This window comes from Terrapene carolina, unplaced genomic scaffold (genome assembly GCF_002925995.2).
Source record: "Terrapene carolina triunguis isolate 2854851 unplaced genomic scaffold, T_m_triunguis-2.0 Scaffold782, whole genome shotgun sequence".
NCBI lineage: Eukaryota > Metazoa > Chordata > Testudines > Emydidae > Terrapene > Terrapene triunguis.
Window position 1 is genome coordinate 536,855 of NW_020665133.1, and position 18,314 is coordinate 555,168.

The window sequence follows — 18,314 nt, forward strand, 5'->3', positions numbered from 1 at the left end:
CTCCTACTGGCTGGGAGTGGCTGAGGAGGCGTGTGCAGAGCGGGTCAGGCGAACCCGCCCCCTTAGCCGCCACCACCCAATGGGCACATCGGGGTGGGGCGCCGGCACCTCCGGGCCACGCCCATTGGCCGGAGGCGGAGGCGGAGGCGGGGGCGGTGGTGGGGTCGCTGCGGCGGCGGCCGGCGTGGAGCGGCCTCTCCCCGCCCGTGGAGGGCCGGAGCCGGAGCCGGAGCCGGGATGGCGAAGAGCCGTGGGGTGAACGGGCTGGGCGCGCCCGGGAGCCGCGAGAGCCTGGCCGGGGCCCCAGGGGAGGCGGGCGCCGGGGACGAGCTGAGCTCGCTGGGCTCCGACTCCGAGATCAACGGCGGCGGTGGGGAGCGGCGCGTGGACAAGTTCGGCTTCATCGTGGGCAGCCAGAGCGCCGAGGGGCCGTGAGTGCCGGGACCCCCCCCCCTCCCGGCGGGCCCCCTCCCCCGAGCGCAGAGGGGCCGCGAGTGCTCGGACTTCCTACTCCGGGGAAAGGGCGCAGAAACCTTTGTAGAAGTGGGGGGCACCATTGCCGGAGCCAGGGGACTATGCCCCCACTTTTTAACATGAGTGTCGTTTGGGGGAGGGGCAGCGTTGCCCCCCAAACTGGAAGCCTCGGGCAGGTGAGGAATAGCATCTTGTGGCGGCTGAAGAGCTCCCCCCCCCCCGTTCCGGCGCCATCCCCCTGAACCCCCCCTCTCCACCCTGCCAAATGCTGAGGAGCAGAGTGTGCTGGTCCTGGGCGAGAACCCTTTCTGCCCCACCTGGGGGACCCCTACACCCTGCTCAGCCTCTGCCCCGAGGGAGACTCCTGTGGGGAACACCGTCCTGGACCCCAATAGGACCCCCATGCTGCCCTCAGCATTGTCCTGGGGTGGCTCTGGGTGGGCCTTGCCACTTGCACATAGGGACCTCCTCTGTTCTTGGACACCCCAAGCCTGCCCATACCCCCAGGACACTCTGCCACTCGGGGTCACTCTCTGCTCTCTCTACTGCCTGCATGGCCCTGTGGCCAAGGCCCTTCCTGAGACCTGTTGCTCTTTGGTCAGTAGGGAGAAGCCCCCTCGTTGGGGTGGAAGGTCTGGGTCTGGTCTGGGTTTGGGGAACTGGGGTTCCCTCTGTTCCTGATCATGATGGGCAAGGGAGGGGGTTTCTTAGGAAGGGGATGACCCGTTTGGGGGTGTGGAGCTCATGTTTGACTGGAGGCCATGTAACCCTGGAGGGTGCCAGGGGGTAAGTGGCCAGGAAGGAGTGGGGTGGGGGGGGGGCATGCAACTAAAGAGTGGGAGGGTGGCTTATGTCTGGCAAGGTCTGATGTCGGAAGGGCCTGGGTGCGAGGCTGGCACAGGCTCCAGGGGAAGGGGCTCGGCACCAAGGCTTTCTCTGGGTGGTGAAAGCGCATGCAAATGCCGAAGAAGAAGAAGTCTGGAGCACATAACAGGAGATAAGTGAGAGCCAGTGAAATAAACAACCACTTCTGGTATTTGGGGAGGGGTGGAGGAGCGTGAACCCCACCCGTCAGCTTTCTTGCCAGCAGAGTGGAGTTGGGAGCTCCTGCGCTCTGGGTAGTGGAAAGGGTCTGGGCTGTCTTGTTTCTCAAAGATTGTCCTGGCTTTATTTGAGAGGGGGGCTCTCGGGAGCTTGTCTCAAATCAGAGCACAATCCCAGGACCAACTGGGTGCAAACCTGCTAACTTTCCTGCCTTGATTCATATCCTGGTTGAGAGGGAGAGTGGGAAACAAAAGGAGTGTGGGGGAGACAGCCCTTCCTTGCATCTGTAACATGATCGCAGCTCCACAGCCAGCATGCTGTTCTTGGCAGCCCTGGCTTATAAAATGGGGAAGTAAAACATCAGTGAAGAGTGCATTGGAGGAAGCATGGATCCTATTGACTCTGCAGTGTGCATCTGCAGGGCTTTTCTAGAGACCGTCCGGAGCAGGAAGGGGACAGCGCTTCTGCACAGTTTGGGCCCAGCTGCTCTTGAACGATTATTTGCTAAGCACATTGTTTCCAGAAAAGAGACTGATGAACTGAAAGGAGTTAGGGAAGCACCAAATAAAAGTTCAGGGGGCTGAATGAGCTTGGCTGATTGCCCAACAGAAGCTGTGGAAGCCCCAGCTGTTAGGATGCTTTAAAACTAGACTGGACAAAGCACTAACTTATGGGGAAACATGCTGTAGGGATGAATCCTCACTGGTCTTGCGGTGATGTAATAGGTGCTTTCTATCTCCAATCTGGGTGCTGGGATTGGAAGAGGCTGATTGATTGTGGGTATCTGATTGAGCTCTGTACTGGAGAGTTTGAGTGGTCAGAGCGTGGGCCCCTGCGGTTCTACTATGCAGCCCCTGTTAGCCCTCTAATAGAGAGCTTGAATCAAGCCTGACAGTCATGCACTAAGGCAGAGGTGGACAAACTACAGCCCGTGGGCCACATTCAGGCTGGGCGGCGCGGCTGCCAGACATGCTGTTCTGAGCAGCATGGTAAGGGGGCTGGGGCCTGGGGGTTGGATAAGGGGGCAGTCAGGGCACAGGGAGCAGGGGAGGGTTGGATGGGGCAGAGGTTCTGGGGGTTGGATAAGCGTGGGAGTCCCGGGGGGCCTGTCAGGGGGCGGGGGCGTCAGGGGATGGGGAACGGGGGGGTTGGATAGGGGGTGGGGTCCTGGGGGCGGTTAGGGGACAAGGATCAGTGGGGTTGGATGGGTCGGGGGTTCTGAGGGGGGCAGTCAGGGGGTGGGGAGGGGGCGGGGGCCAGGCTGTTTGCGGAGGGACAGCCTTCCCTACCCGGACCTCCATACAGTTTTGCAACCCCAGTGTGGCCCTTGGCCCAAAAAGTTTGCCCACCCCTGCACTAAGGCAAGCAGTCTCCATTAGCTGCACCTTGTATCGATGCAGACCCTCATTCAGGGGAAATTCAGTTCAATTCCCAGTCTATGGGAGCCTCCCAGGACCTGCCTTGGGAGAGAGCATGTCTAACACACAAGTGCTGTGAAACCAGCCTGCTGTGACCCCCATGCTGTGTCCTTAGAAGTTGTATGTTAGGAGCACTACCTTTAGGGGGTCTGGAGTTAGCTCATACTTGGCCTTTCAGGGCAGCTCCTTCAGTCAAAGGATCCTGCTCAGAATGGATTCCAGTCACTTCCTCTATCTTGGAGCTGGCACTCCGGGGATAGTTGCACTCTGAGGGTCAGTTCCTACCCCCCACATCTTGGCAGTGGTTTCCTGAGTGTCTCTGTCTCATACTTTTAACTCCATTGATTTTAGCGTTTCCTTGGCTATGGGCTGTTCCTTATTACTTGCATCTGGGTAACTAGCTGCTTTACTTGCCTTAAAAGGACTGAGTGGATCGCTCCATCTTGCTGAAGGAGCCCGTGTGATACTCTGCTGTTTTCCGTGAGGGACAGTCTCTCATTTCTGACATAGCAGAAATAGATAACTAATAATACTTTGCCCTTTTGTAGCACCTTTCACCTACTCTGCAAACACAACTGGCGCCTTGACACTCCTGTAGGACCGGTAGAATCACATGCATCACACGGGCAGTGTTTTGCCAGCTCTTGTAACCGTGCTTTTCTTAAATCCCCTGCTTCTGGGGTCATGTGATCACCTGAGAATCTCAGCTTTTGTTTTTTTAAATAAGTCTCTAGGTTGTGGAGAAGCTTCAAAAGCAGAAGACACAAAAACCCCACAAACGTGCCATTTTTAAAATCTCCTGACTTTTGAGTGCTGCATGAGAGGTCTGGAGAACTAGGGCATAGCTGTTAAGTGTCTTGCCTGAAGTCACACAAGTGAGTCAGTAGGAGTCTGCAATTAGAATCCAGGTCATAAGAACATAAGAACGGCCGTACCGGGTCAGACCAAAGGTCCATCTAGCCCAGTATCCTGTCTACCGACAGTGGCCAATGCCAGGTGCCCCAGAGGGAGTGTACCAACAGGCAATGATCAAGTGATCTCTCTCCTGCCATCCATCTCCATCCTCTGACAAACAGAGGCTAGGGACACCATTCCTTACCCATCCTGGCTAATAGCCATTAATGGACTTAACCACCATGAATTTATCCAGTTCTCTTTTAAACTCTGTTATAGTCCTAGCCTTCACAACCTCCTCAGGTAAGGAGTTCCACAAGTTGACTGTGCGCTGCGTGAAGAAGGACTTCCTTGTATTTGTTTTAAACCTGCTGCCTATTAATTTCATTTGGTGACCCCTAGTTCTTGTATTACGGGAATAAGAAAATAACTTTTCCTTATCCACTTTCTCCACATCACTCATGATTTTATATACCTCTATCATATCCCCCCTTAGTCTCCTCTTTTCCAAGCTGAAGAGTCCTAGCCTCTTTAATCTCTCCTCATATGGGACCCGTTCCAAATGCCTAATCATTTTAGTTGCCCTTTTCTGAACCTTTTCTAGTGCCAATATATCTTTTTTTTAGATGAGGAGACCACATCTGTACGCAGTATTCGAGATGTGGGCGTACCATCGATTTATATAAGGGCAATAATATATTCTCAGTCTTATTCTCTATCCCCTTTTTAATGATCCCTAACATCCTGTTTGCTTTTTAGACCACCTCTGCACACTGCGCGGACATCTTCAGAGAACTATCCACGATGACTCCAAGATCTTTTCCCTGAATTGTTGTAGCTAAATTAGCCCCCATCATATTGTATGTATAGTTGGGGTTATTTTTTCCAATGTGCATTACTTTACATTTATCCACATTAAATCTCATTTGCCATTTTGTTGCCCAATCACTTAGTTTTGTGAGATCTTTTTGAGGTTCATCACAGTCTGCTTTGGTCTTAACTAACTTGAGCAGTTTAGTATGATCTGCAAACTTTGCCACCTCACTGTTTACCCCTTTCTCCAGATCATTTATAAATAAGTTGAATAGGATTGGTCCAAGGACTGACCCTGGGGGAACACCACTAGTTACCCCTCTCCATTCTGAGAATTTACCATTAATTCCTACCCTTTGTTCCCGGTCTTTTAACCAGTTCTCAATCCATGAAAGGACCTTCCCTTTTATCCCATGGCAGCTTAATTTACATAAGAGCCTTTGGTGAGGGACCTTGTCAAAGGCTTTCTGGAAATCTAAGTACACTATGTCCACTGGATCCTCCTTGTCCACATGTTTGTTGACCCCTTCAAAGAACTCTAATAGATTAGTAAGACACGATTTCCCTTTACAGAAACCATGTTGACTATTGCTCAACAGTTTGTTTTTCTATGTGTCTGACAATTTTATTCTTAACTATTGTTTCGACTGATTTGCCCGGTACCGACGTTAGACTTACCGGTCTGTAATTGCCGGGATCACCTCTAGAGCCCTTTTTAAATATTGGCGTTACATTAGCTAACTTCCAGTCATTGGGTTAAGAAGCCGATTTAAAGGACAGGTTACAAACCTTAGTTAATAGTTCCGCAACTTCACATTTGAGTTCTTTCAGAACTCTTGGGTGAATGCCATCTGGTCCCGGTGACTTGTTAATGTTAAGTTTATCAATTAATTCCAAAACCTCCTCTAGTGACACTTCAATCTGTGACCGTTCCTCAGATTTATCACCTACAAAAGCCGGCTCAGGTTTGGGAATCTCCCTAACATCCTCAGCCTTGAAGACTGAAGCAAAGAATCCATTTAGTTTCTCCGCAATGACTTTATCGTCTTTAAGCGCTCCTTTTGTATCTCGATCATCAAGGGGCCCCACTGGTTGTTTAGCAGGCTTCCTGCTTCTGATATACTTAAAAAACATTTTGTTATTACCTTTGGAGTTTTTGGCTAGCTATTCTTCAAACTCCTCTTTGGCTTTTCTTATTACATTCTTGCACTTAATTTGGCAGCGTTTATGCTCCTTTCTATTTGCCTCACTAGGATTTGACTTCCACTTTTTAAAGGAAGTCTTTTTATCTCTCACTGCTTCTTTTACATGGTGGTTAAGCCACGGTGGCTCTTTTTTAGTTCTTTTACTGTGTTTCTTAATTTGGGGTATACATTGAAGTTGGGCCTCTATTATGGTGTCTTTAAAAAGCGCCCATGCAGCTTGCAGGGATTTCACTTTAGTCACTGTACTTTTTAACTTCTGTTTAACTAATCCCCTCATTTTTGCATAGTTCCCCCTTCTGAAATTAAATGCCACAGTGTTGGGCTGTTGAGATGTTCTTCCCACCACAGGGATGTTGAATGCCATTGTATTACGGTCACTATTTCTAAGCGGTCCTGTTATAGTTACCTCTTGGACCAGCTCCTGCGCTCCACTCAGGACTAAATCTAGAGTTGCCTCTCCCTTTGTGGGTTCCCGTACCAGCTGCTCCATGAAGCAGTCATTTAAAGTATCGAGAAATTTTGTCTTTGCATTTCGTCCTGAAGTGAAATGTTCCCAGTCAATATGGGGATAATTGAAATCCCCCACTATTATTGGGTTCTTAATTTTGATAGCCTCTCTAATTTCCCTTAGCATTTCATCATCACTATCACTGTCCTGGTCAGGTGGTCTATAATAGATCCCTAATGTTTTATTCTTATTAGAGCATGAAATTTCTATCCATAGAGATTCTATGGAACATGTGGATTCACTTAAGATTTTTACTTCATTTGATTCTACATTTTCTTTCACATATAGTGCCACTCCCCCCTTGCACAACCTGTTCTGTCCTTCCGATATATTGTGTACCCCGGAATGATTGTGTCCCATTGACTGCTCTCGGTCCACTAGGTTTCTGTGATGCCTATTATATCAATATCCTCCTTTATCACGAGGCACTCTAGTTCACCCATCTTATTATTTAGACTTCTAGCATTTGTGTACAAGCACTTTAAAAACTTGTCACTGTTTATTTGTCTGCCCTTTTCTGATGTTAGATTCTTTTTTATGTGAATGTTTATCATCTGATCTGGCCCTTACATTATCCTCCTCCATCCTCTACTCCTGACTATAACCTGGAGATTCTCTATCATTAGACTCTCCCCTAAGAGAAGTCTCTGTCCGATCCACATGCTCCTCTGCAGCAGTCGGCTTTCCCCCATCTCCTAGTTTAAAAACTGCTCTACAACCTTTTTAATGTTAAGTGCCAGCAGTCTGGTTCCACTTTGGTTTAGGTGGAGCCCATCTCTCCTGTATAGGCTCCCCCCATCCCAAAAGTTTCCCCAGTTCCTAATGAATGTAAAGCCCTCCTCTCTACACCATCGTCTCATCCACGCATTGAGACTCTGAAGCTCTGCCTGCCTACCTGGCCCTGCGCGTGGAACTGGGAGCATTTCTGAGAATGCCACCATAGAGGTCCTGGATTTCAGTCTCTTCCCTAGCAGCCTAAATTTGGCCTCCAGGACATCTCTCCTACCCTTCCCTATGTCATTGGTACCTACATGTACCACGACCACCGGCTCCTCCCCAGCACTACCCATAAGTCTGTCTAGATGCCTCGAGAGATCCGCAACCTTCGCACCAGGCAGGCAAGTCACCATACGGTTCTCCCGGTCATCACAAACCCAGCTATCTACGTTTCTAATGATCTGATCTGGCTGCTTAACTCTGACTCAGCTTTCTTCAGGAGCTGCTCAAACTTTGCCCAGCTGAGGGGCAGCATTGGCAGCTTGCTGGGAGCCCAAAGGCTGCACTTAGTTTGTATAGAACAGGCTGGATTCTCTCCTGTTTAGCAGAGATGCACTCCGTATCCCAGCATGCACTGTGACCTCTGCTCATGGTGGAGTGTTGCAGGCTGCGGGCTGCACTTCTCGTAGAGATGGAATGGCCCTGACTGTGCTGTAGAATGCTAAGGAATGTGCTCTGCCTGCCCCACTTTAATTGGAATCTGGTTTTGCAGCATGATTGCTTCCAGAGTTATTTCTGTGGCAACACCCAGAAAAAGTGAGCTGGGCAGGATCTGTTAGTTGTGATCTCATTTGGGGCGGGAGTGGAAATTACAGCATGTTCCTCTAGCTGTGTAGCTACCTGTGATCGGCACCTCTGTAATTTGTGGGCATGAGATAAGCCGCTAGCAGCTCAAAGCAGGACCAATCCCCAGACAGATTTTTACCCCAGTTCCCTAAATGGCCCCCTCAAGGATTGAACACTCAACCCTGGATTTAGCAGGCCAATGCACAAACCACTGAGCTATCCCTCCCACCCAATGTTAACCCATTGTTTAAAACCATCCTTGAGCCTGGCCTCTGGCCATCAGTGTGCTCAGCGCTGTACCAAAGAGCTTTCGGTCTGAGACCGTGATCGAGGCTGCTGAGTTGTATGAACCCCCATCAGAATCAGACAGCCGTCAAGGAGTGCTTCTGCAGGTGGCTGTGACATCCCTGGAAGGTGCATGGGCGGCTCCAATAGCTCTGCTAGCTGGAGCCAAGGGAATTGGAAGTGCCTTGTGCTGGATCAGGCAGTGTGAGGCATCACCTCCCCTGGGAGATACTACATCCAGGATTTCGAGTTCCCTTACCCTCACCAGGACCCATAGGAACCGGCATGCCTGACGCAGGGGCAGGAGATTTGTCACTGCTGGCTCTGGGCTTTACAATTTCCCCCTCCAGGCGACCTGATCAGTGACAGTCCTGCTGAGAACAGTCGTAGGGCTCTTGTGACTCTCGTAAACATTATCCCCTGCCCATGGCTGATGGCATTCTCGCATGCCGCTCCTGTTTCCATACAGGGAGCTTTCTCTGCTGGTGGCACATGGTTGAATTCCAGTAACTGTTTTCTGTTTCTGTTAATCCGCTTCAGCTAATGCTCTGTTCTCCTGGTTGTTGGCCCTCCATTTGGCGCAGCCTTGGCCCTGTGTTCCTGACTTGCTGGGATTGTGGGTGAGAAAGGACTGATGTCAGTCCAAAGCTGTTTACGTGTTAGTTTCTGGGCTAGGATACAGTAATCCAATGAGTTGGGAACAACTCATGGGGTCTTTACTTTTGGGGATGGGGGATAGGTGAGATTCATCGCTTCCTCCCCTTCAGATCCCCACCTGCAGCCTTTAGGATCGCTGGAGATACTTCCCACCTATCCTCAGTGCTGCTCCTTCAGTCAGTGTCGTTTGGGGGAGGGGCTCACTCCTCAGGGAAGGAGCTGCTGCCTCTGCAACATGCTGTGGGAGCAGCAAAACAGGACCCTGGGCTGGTGCATGGCAGCATTTTATGGACAGGCCCCTCTGCCATTCCAGTGCATCTTGGTGAGGGGGATTGCCCTGGCCTGTAAAGGGAAGCTTGGCTCTGGGTAGTGCCCCTTGTGTGGGGCAGCGTCTGAGCCTCCAGGCTAGGAATGGAAGAGCTCTTCAGTATGGAATGGGTGCTGGCACAGAGTCAGGGCAAAGGCTGATTCTTAAACCATCCAACCAGCTGCCAGGTCACACTGACCCACCCCTTCTCATGTGCCCATCCCCATGGAGTCAGGGCTGTGCAAGGACCCTTAGTTCTTTCCAGGAACAAAGCTCCCCTCCCCCACAAATTAATGCTTTTTAAGAAAACTCTAATGGAGGTGGCTCACTGCCTCCTGTGCACCCAGCAGGAGGCTGCTGCCATGTGCAGGAGGCCCGGCAGTGGGGAGCTGGCATTATACGTGGCAAGGAGCACTCGCAGACACGTTAGCCCAGGTCAGAGGCTAGTGGTTTAGCTGGAGGGGCTCTTCTGTAGGGAGGGTTCCAGAGCTGCTGCCCTGTAATCTAGGCTTCCCTCTGCTGCATCCATGCGCAGGGCAGTTTCTAGAGCAGCGGGGAGATGACTTCGCTGGGGGGTGATGGTTCTTGACAGTCCCTGAACGTCAGCTGGTATCAGAATGGGCTGTGGGGGGAACTTTGGGATCCCCTGGACTGGTGGCTTGGGTAGCATGTGCTATATCATCCTGGTCCTGCAAAATATTGACGTGCGTGTGGAACATTAAACCTGTGGCCCGTCCCATTGGGGCGGCTCCACATGGTTCAAGTGCCATGTACTGACGTGCTGGTGTCGGGGTCAGGCAGCCATGGAGAAGCACATGCAAAGGCGGGAATCCCTGAGTGCGCACAGCTGTGCCAGCTGCCTTTGGGGGACACCCGAGCCTTCCAAGGGGCCCAGCCTACAGAGCGTTCAGCAGCAGCAGCTGCCGAGTCCTCCCCTCCCCTGCCCACCGTCCTGACCTTGTGTGGCGGGTTCCTCGTTGTGTGAGATGGATCTGGACCCTGCACCCCCTTATGTGAGCTTGTTCCAGCTCAACAGACAGGGCCCAACTTCCTGAGCACACTCCTCACCCCGGGACTTCATTGGGTGCTGGGGGCCAGCTGGCCTGGATAACTGGGTTGAATCCCCAAGCTGGTCCAGGTGGACTCAGATGGCAGCTGGGAGCAGGGGTCACCCGTCATCTCTGGGGTTGACCCTTCATCTCCCATAGATGCCCCACTTGGATCAGCGATGCCATCTGCTGCCATTTCAGGGGCCTGTCAGCAGGGCCCTGGGCTGGGTCGTGGTCACAGCACCCCCCTCTGGATGGATGGCTGAAGTCGCAGAGCCCACGGGATGAAGCTCTACACTCACTAGCTGAGCAGAGCTCCCAGCTGTGTGCTGAGCGAGCTGAAGCAGCCAAGTCCCCCCGTTGCTGTGCCTCAATGTGGACTGAACAGCCCTTTGTGTACCTCTGAGACAGGTTAGCCAGTCACCTGGCGCCAAGGGCGGGTGACCCAGGAGCTGCTGCACAATGCCTCTCTGTTCTGCCAGGCTTGGGGTGGGTTCAGGGTTGCAAAGCGATACAGGGGCCCCGCTGTGCCTGTCCCAGAAGCAGTGCTGATCTGCTGGGGTAGGGAGCTCTCCCTCCCTGCTTTCAGCCATGTCTTCTGGCAGTGTCATATTGAGCGTGCAGTCAGCATCAGCAAAGAGCAGCGAGGCGCAGGGGCGTCCTGAAGCGCCAGCCTGATTGCAAAGAGTCAAGGGTCTAGCCTTTGCTCTGCCCTGGTCCTCATGCCTGTCTTTCAGAGCTCTTCCAGAGTAGATTTAGTGGTGGTGAAAGGTGCTACACTGAAGGTCTGTTTATCCCTCTGCGCTGGCCCCCATAATGGGGAGTTTAGTCTCATTGCTTGTATTCCAGTAGCACCTATGGTGCCCCCAAGATCAGGACCCCATTGTGCTTGGTGCTGTACATACCCAATGCAAGACACAGCCCCTGCCCCAGAGAGCCTATGGAGCCAAAGGGAGGGGTGGAGAAGGGGGCCAGTATGTTTCCTAGCTTGCAGTTGGGGAAGCAACGCACAGCAACGACTTGTCCCAGCTCACGGAAAGCAAAGAATTGAACCCAGTCTCCAGAGTCCCCGTCCAGGCCCTAGGCTGTCCTTCCACCCGCTCCTTCCTAGTCTCTGCTGAGCCTGCCAACTGATGGTTGTGGGAGGGTTGCCTTGTGACTCCTCCCACTAGGAACTGGACTGAGATGCCACAAAACTCACTTCATGCAGGCTGCCAAACAGCCATCAGATGGTAACGATTTCCAGCCTGTGCTGGCTTGGGCCCAGCGGGCTAGAGCACAGGCTCTGTATCCAGTGACCTGTCCCTGGCACCTCCTGCTCCTGGAGTCCTGGCTCCTGCAGAAAGCCTGGCGTGCGCTCAGCGTGGCGCTGGCATGCTCTTCACAGGCCTGTTACATGATGGTGCTGGGCATTGGAGGAGCCTGCCATAACAGCCTTCCAAACGTCTGGCCGAAGGTGAGCTAGCTAATCCCATTCACTACCCAGCAGAGGGGAGCAGTCACTGGGCTGTGGGCGGGGGAGAGAGAATAAGGGAGCATCCTGTGCAGCTGTGTGGGGGCCAGGGGCTTGTTTTGTTCAAGGGAAGCAGAGTTTTGGAATAAGATTGCATAATTATTTTAAAACCATGGCTTTGGCCTGGAGTGACCTTCCCTGCTATTGTCTGACGCTGCGGCACGGGAGGCTGCAGAGGGGACTGCTTGGGCTGTGGGTTTCAGGAGAGGGGATGGGTGTCCCTGCTGACCTGGTAAAACCTCTCCCCCTCCTCTGAAGGGTGTTCCCAGGCTCCCTTGTGCTCATTGCCAGCTGGAGTCACAGCAGCTGACCCCTCTCTAAGAGCTGTAGACTTGGGGTATGTCGCACTGCAATGAGATGCCTGCATCTGGCCCGTGCTAACTGACTCAGGCTTGCGGGGCGGGCTAGGGGGCTGTTTAATTGCAGCTCTGGGACCCTCCCACTTCACAGGTGCCTGAACCTGAACATCTGCACCGCAATTAAACAGTCCCTTAGCCCGAGTCAGCTGGCACGGGCCAGTTGCTGGTTTTGCACTGCCCTGGTGGCCTGGGGAGCTGAATCCTGCAGGTGTGGGGCAGACCGCCCACGAGGAGCCAGCCTTGCTGGCCTCTGGGGCTGTAGACTGACAGGCTCTGCTTGCCAGGGTAACTGCCTCTGGGCTGTGCCAGGGAATGAAGTCCATTGCCCAAGGCAGCTGCAGCGTGAGTTGGTATCGGCTCACTGGAGCGAGGGGGGCTGAATTGTCCTCCTGTCCTGGCAGTGCTGGCTTCTCTGCTGTGGCCGCATCACTTTCTTGCCATGGGGACCCACGTGGTGTGGGGAGGAGGTGATGTGCCCCTGCGCGCACAGTGTGAGGGCTGGTGACAGCGGCTGGCTCGCTGGGTCACCCTGCACAGACAGCTCTGACCACGGGGTGGGGGGCAGTTAACCATGCGCCCTGCACAAACAATCCACCCCCTGTCTCCCTGGGACAGAGGTGCTGATGTGATCTCCACATGCCTTACCTCCCCAGTTACCTCTTCTGCATGGGGCCCTTCCAGCCCCGCCCCTCACTACAGCGTTGGAGTCTCCTCCTCAGGGACAGCCTTGCCTGGCCTCCCTTCTAGGAGCTGGCCAGCCAGCTTGCGTCTCCTCTTATGGGGCAGTCCTGCTTCCTGACCCTGGTACCCAGTAACGCCTCCACTGGCTCCCACAGCGCTGACTACTGGACGCAGGTGCCCTGGTCCTGTGCCCCAGGGCGCAGTGGGGAGGCTCTAACCTAGCAGGTGTGTGGGTAGGGAGGGCTAGCTCAGCTAGTGCAGACTCTCTCTCCCCATGTGGTGGGAGCTATTGATCTTGCTGGAACGCGGGTGGTGAAGAGCCCAAAGGGTCCAGCCAAGCCCCCCTGCTCCCCACTCATTCCCAAAGCTGCTGGCTGTGTGCTCCAGGCATGTGGAATCAGTGGAGGGGAGTGGGCCAGCTGGCGGCTGCCTCTTCAGCTTCTCGGTCTGCGACTGGATCAAACTGACTCCTCCCCCCCCCCCCCCCCCCGAGTCGCTGCAGCGCTGAGTCCCTCTGTTGGGAGGACAGGCCTTTGGAAAGCTGGTGGGTCTGGTGTCAGTCGCATCGGGCTGGGGTCGTTTGGGAGCAAGGCCTGGCCATCATCCCATGGGCTGCACCAAACTTCCTGCCCTGCTCTGTGCTATGCCTGGTGCAGCTGCACTGTGGGAGCGGCGTTGGTGTAGGGCTGCCCCCGCCCTCTCACCCTGTTCAGGAGATGTCTGAAACCCTGCTGCCCTGGGTTCAAATGCTGCTCTGCCACCGACATCCTGGGTAACCATGAGCTAGTCCCTTAGAGCCCCAGTGTGTAACTGGAGGTAATTCTCCCCTCCTCCCGTGGGAGGAAGAAGTGGCTGGTTGTGAGGCCCTCACTCTGACTGTGGTGAGGAGGGCTGTGTAACAGAGGTGGGTGGGGGAGAGCTGGGGTCAATCGCTCTAGTATAGGCAAAGCCAGTAAATGCGGAGCCAGGGCCCATGTGGCGCGAGGCAGAGGCACAGCCTGGTCATGATGGTTCTGCACTGAAAGCAGAAGTGAGGGTGTGACCGTGGCTGTGGTGAGCGTGGTTCTTGCTGAAGGTTAAAGAGGGACATGCTCATTCCACACGGACTGGGACTGTAGCTGCTGGCTCTGCATGGTGACCGAATTGCCTCCCTTCTGCCTGAGCTTGTGTAGTACAAGGGCTAAATCAGATCTAGGCTAAACTCAGATTGTGCTGGTTTGAGGTTTCCAGTATCCGCTACAGCTCAATGCTATTAGGGTGACACAGGCACTAGCATTTCGAGTGTCACTACCGCACTGTATCGCTTGTAGGAAGCAGTGTACAGTAATACTTGGTGTTGGGGGAAGGCTGCGTTACAGGCTGTGGTGGGCTGTCACTTTCCTGATGTGCATTAAAAATCTCCCCCAGGGTATCTGAATTGAATCAAGTTTCTCATGACATGCTGCTTGTTCCCAGCCCAGCGCCCGCTGGGCTCCATCTTACCCGAGTTGGTAGAGGTGCACACAGCTGTTAAAGGATGGTGCACGCCCGTGGCAAGGAGCCCATGTGAAAGGCCTGTCTCCCTTCCATTGCAGGTGCCATCCAAATTGCATGTGGATTGCTCCTATGGGCGCAGCACAGGCCGTTCCTGGATGCAGGATCTAACTCAATTTCTTGCCTCTCTGCGCAGTGGGTTGGTGCCAGTTCTTTAGCTTCCCGGGCTCAGGGCTTGTGCCGCACTGAGGGATGGTATCTGTAGTGCTGGCTGGTCTCATTTGGATGGGGGCTGGTCTGGGAGGTAGAGGGCTGTGGCTTTGCTTTACACCCAGTAAAAGTCTTAATACCGGTGGAGAGAGTAAAACCGCTGCCAAGTTCATGAGCTCTCAAGTCCATCCTGTCCCAAGCGCATCCCTCTGAACCAGGGCTGATCTGCCATCGGATCCCCAGGCCTGAGCCCAGATGTTGCTATTGCTCTGTAGGACAGTCTGGGGCTGGTGGGAGGTAGATCTCTGGCAGACCTGGACCCTGGCTTTGAAGCATCCCCTTGGCAGTACTTGAAGCTGTTAAAAGGGGGTTGGGGCGATGTCTGGTAGCTGGCTTTGACTCCAACTCAGGCTCTCGAAATCCATCCCCCAAACGCAGGGAGCAGAGGCAGTGCAGAAAATGACTGGTAGGAATTGTAGAGGACCTGGAAGGCTGCCTGAGCTGCCGAGGTCAGGATCTGGCCAGTGACTCCCTGTGAGTAACACCCAGCTCGGGTAGACATGCATGCGCTAACTTGGATCCAGCTAGTGCGCTAAAACCAGCAGTGTGACCACAGTGGTATGGGTGATGGCTCGGACTAACCACCCAAGTCCAGGCCCTATTGGATGGTTAGCCTGGGCCACCATGGTCACACCACTGGTTTTAGAACACAGGCAGAGTCTTCCTCTACCTGAGCTGGGAATTGCATCTCCCTGCTGCAGTGTAGATGCACCCTAAGAAACTGGTGCTGCCAGTTGTCACCGGCTGCCAGTCCAGAGTCTGTTAGTGCAGCACCCTGCCATATTTTGTTCAGAGCTCTGAAGTTAACGCTCCTGCCCAGTAGAGCAGGGCAAGGGCTGCTGCCTGTTTCTGTGCAGAGTGGCCCACGTGCTCCAGGGTTCTGGAGTAGCTTGATGGCGCCTGTAACTTGTTCTTTCTACTGCTTCTGGCTCAGGAACCAGACACTGACTTACATGGCTGCTGTTAAAGGTTTAGTACTTGGGGCCTAATCAGGCCTGGGCCCCCATTGTGTTAGCTGCTGTATAAATCTGTCCAGACGCAGTGCCTGCCCTGCTTAGCTTACAGTCTGACTAGTGGCAGCTGTTGCCTCCCCCTCAGGCCATCGCTGGCCAGTGTCTGACTGGCAGAGACGTGGGGAGCTGGCTGGGAGTGGGTCAGGAAGGGTGGAAGGAGAGGAATGGGCAGGCCAGGCTGGCGTCATTGCTGGTGCGGTGAAGGTGGGGGGTTGGTAAGATGCAAGGCTAGGTAGAGAAGGGGCACCTGGGAGGGTTCTCGAAGGTGGGGCCAAGGCGCTGGCATCTGCGGTGGTGAAATGATGGGAGCTGGTGTAGGTAGCAGAGCAGCAGGCCGGGAAGAGGAACCTGCACGCAGACTGGAAGGACAAGGTGGAGCGCCAGGGACCAGGACAGAACAGCCTGGATTGTAGGAATGCAGCAAGGTGTGATCCTGCTGGGCTGCAAGGAGAGGGCCGGGGGAGTCGAAGCTGAGCCCCGGGTTAGAGGTCTGTGTCGTGAGCATGCAGAGTAGGAGGGTTGTATGCGAGGGGGATTCTCAGCAAGCACTTGTCCAGACCCCATTGTCCTAGGGAGCCTGGGCGGGTTAGAGCCGTTCCCCAGGTGCTCCAGGCGGCAGGGAGTAGCGCAGGGGGATGGGGCGCATGGAGCAGGTGCTCTTGGAGGTGAAATCCTCTGAAAGGGCTGCAGGCTCCCAGTTCCACTTGCTGTGAGTGGAGCGATGCTAAATCCTGATTTGGTGGCTTTGCCCCTTGTCACATGTTCTCTTCTCTCCCCGGTCCCCTAGGCTGGAGGAGGTGCCGCTGGAGGTGCTGAGGCAGAGGGAGTCCAAATGGCTGGATATGCTCAATAACTGGGACAAATGGATGGCCAAGAAGCACAAGAAGGTAAGTGCACCTGAGAGCTCTAGTGCTCTTCTCCCAGCTGTCCTGTAACCCTGGCTCTGGCAGTTCTCACTTCAGGGTGTTGGGACCCAGAGGGTCTGTGTAAATGCCCCCGGGGCTGGGGGTTTCCTTCCTTGGTGTGAGTTCCCTCTGCCTAACCCTCTCCAGACACCTCAGCTGTGCTCATCCAAGCAGGGTGCTCAGAAGTGTGAGCAGAGGACTGATCATGAGCTGACTCATCCTGGGAGCTGGGTAGGGAGTTTTTCTCACAGGCCTCTCTCATTCAGGGAGAGAACAGTGGGGTTGGGTGGTGCCCTCTCTGCCTTTCTGGGAGCTGTTTGGCTTTAGCTGCCGAAGTGTCACTGTACTGGAGCAGCTAGTGGTGGGGCAGCTTGGCCTTAGCAGAGCCTCCTTTTCCCCCACTGGGGGGTGTCCTAATCTGAAGGGGAGAGGGGCCTGGCCCACTTTGTTCCCATCTCCCCTGGGTCTTCAAAGGCAGCGCTCTATGTTCAGACCTCAGCTGTGGGGAGCCAAGGGGGGGGGAGGGGGGGGGGAGAGGAGAGGGGAGCGCGCTTAAAGGTTAAAACCAAAATTCCTTCCCGGTCTAACACTTGACTTAACCCCGAATGTTTGAAATCCACGTTTCCTCACCGATGCTGCTTGCTCCACTGTGTGGTCTGCTCGGACTACGGAAATATGCTAATCAGTTTCACTTATGGCTTTGTTCCCTACACCTGTGCTGAAGTGTTTGCATTGCAAGTACAGAGTAACGGGAACGCAAACGACGTTTTCATTGACACCTTTAATTTCATTGGCGTCATGGGAATCTCAAACTCTGAGCTTTTGTCTGTAACTTTTCCTTTTTGGACCTGAATGGACGTGGCTAAGGGCTTGGCGACTGTGTAGCCACTCGCGGGCTGAACCCCTCTCGGAGGAGCCATTTCCTCTTGTGCCAGAGTCTGTTTTTTCATCCCTGGGAGGGGATTGAACTTTTTAAAAATGAAAAACAGACCTGCAGAGCTCAGTGCAGTGTCTTAGCTAGGCCTGTGTCCGTAGTGCTGCAGTGCCCAAAGGCTCAGTGACAATTGGAGCCCTGCTGAGCAGCGCCCGGCTCAAACGCAGACTGGCGCTCTGCCCTGAACTTAGATTCCTACGTCATCTCTATCTAGGTTAGTGAGGTTTCCCATAGATTGCTAATCTGCATCCATCCCTGTCTTGGCAGCACAGTTCTGTCTGGAGTGCAGAGCCCACCTGGCTCCTACTTGTTTCTCTGTTACCGTCCCTAATAAAACCAGATGCAGTTGAGGATGCTTCTGGCAGCATCTTTCCTAACTCTTGTGCTGTTCCTCTGAGCAGAGCAATCACTCATTCTACTGCTTGTGTCAAGTCCACAGAGCTCCCAGGAGAAGGCAGGTGAGCAGGCCAGGCGAGCTCCCAGGCAATTGAACTGCTTTCGCTAAGGCCTCTTGCTAGTAACGCAGGTTCCAGCCCTGTGGTGGTGCCCCACCTGCATACTTGCAAGCCTGAGACTTCCTCCTTGCAGCTAGGACTGATCCCTGCGCAGATCTCTGCAGCACTGTGCCCAGGGTCTGACTGAAAGCGCTGAGCAGCCTTCCAGTGCTGCACTTGGGGCCGAATGTCTAGGGCTAGCTGTCAGGAGCAGACGAGTCCCAGCTTGCTTCCAGGCTGGGAGTGGTTCTTTGGCGGCACCACAGCTGTCCAGTCTGTGCAAGGCTGTTCTGGGGTAACTCCCTTCATGCAGACCTCCCTACCCTGAAGCATCAAGACTGGACAGCTCTTATTATCTTTAGCTGCCGATGTCAATGGTCCCTTATCCTGGCCTGGTGAAATCCAACTGTGCGCACGCTATGCTGTGCGTGCCTTGGGCTTCAGCATTCCTTTTT

General features: G+C 54.0%; 1 protein-coding gene across 1 annotated transcript in view; it reads left to right on the top strand.

Annotated features, from left to right (window-relative positions):
* The first annotated feature begins 227 nt into the window (after window positions 1-227).
* Window positions 228-18,314, top strand: part of TBC1D10A (TBC1 domain family member 10A) — a 40,950-nt gene continuing 22,863 nt past the window's right edge. Inside the window, exons 1-2 of the mRNA XM_026660453.2 lie at window positions 228-431; window positions 16,314-16,413. Of these exons, the coding sequence (XP_026516238.1) occupies window positions 238-431; window positions 16,314-16,413 (294 nt within the window). The 5' untranslated portion in view covers window positions 228-237. The remainder of the gene's footprint in view (window positions 432-16,313; window positions 16,414-18,314) is intronic.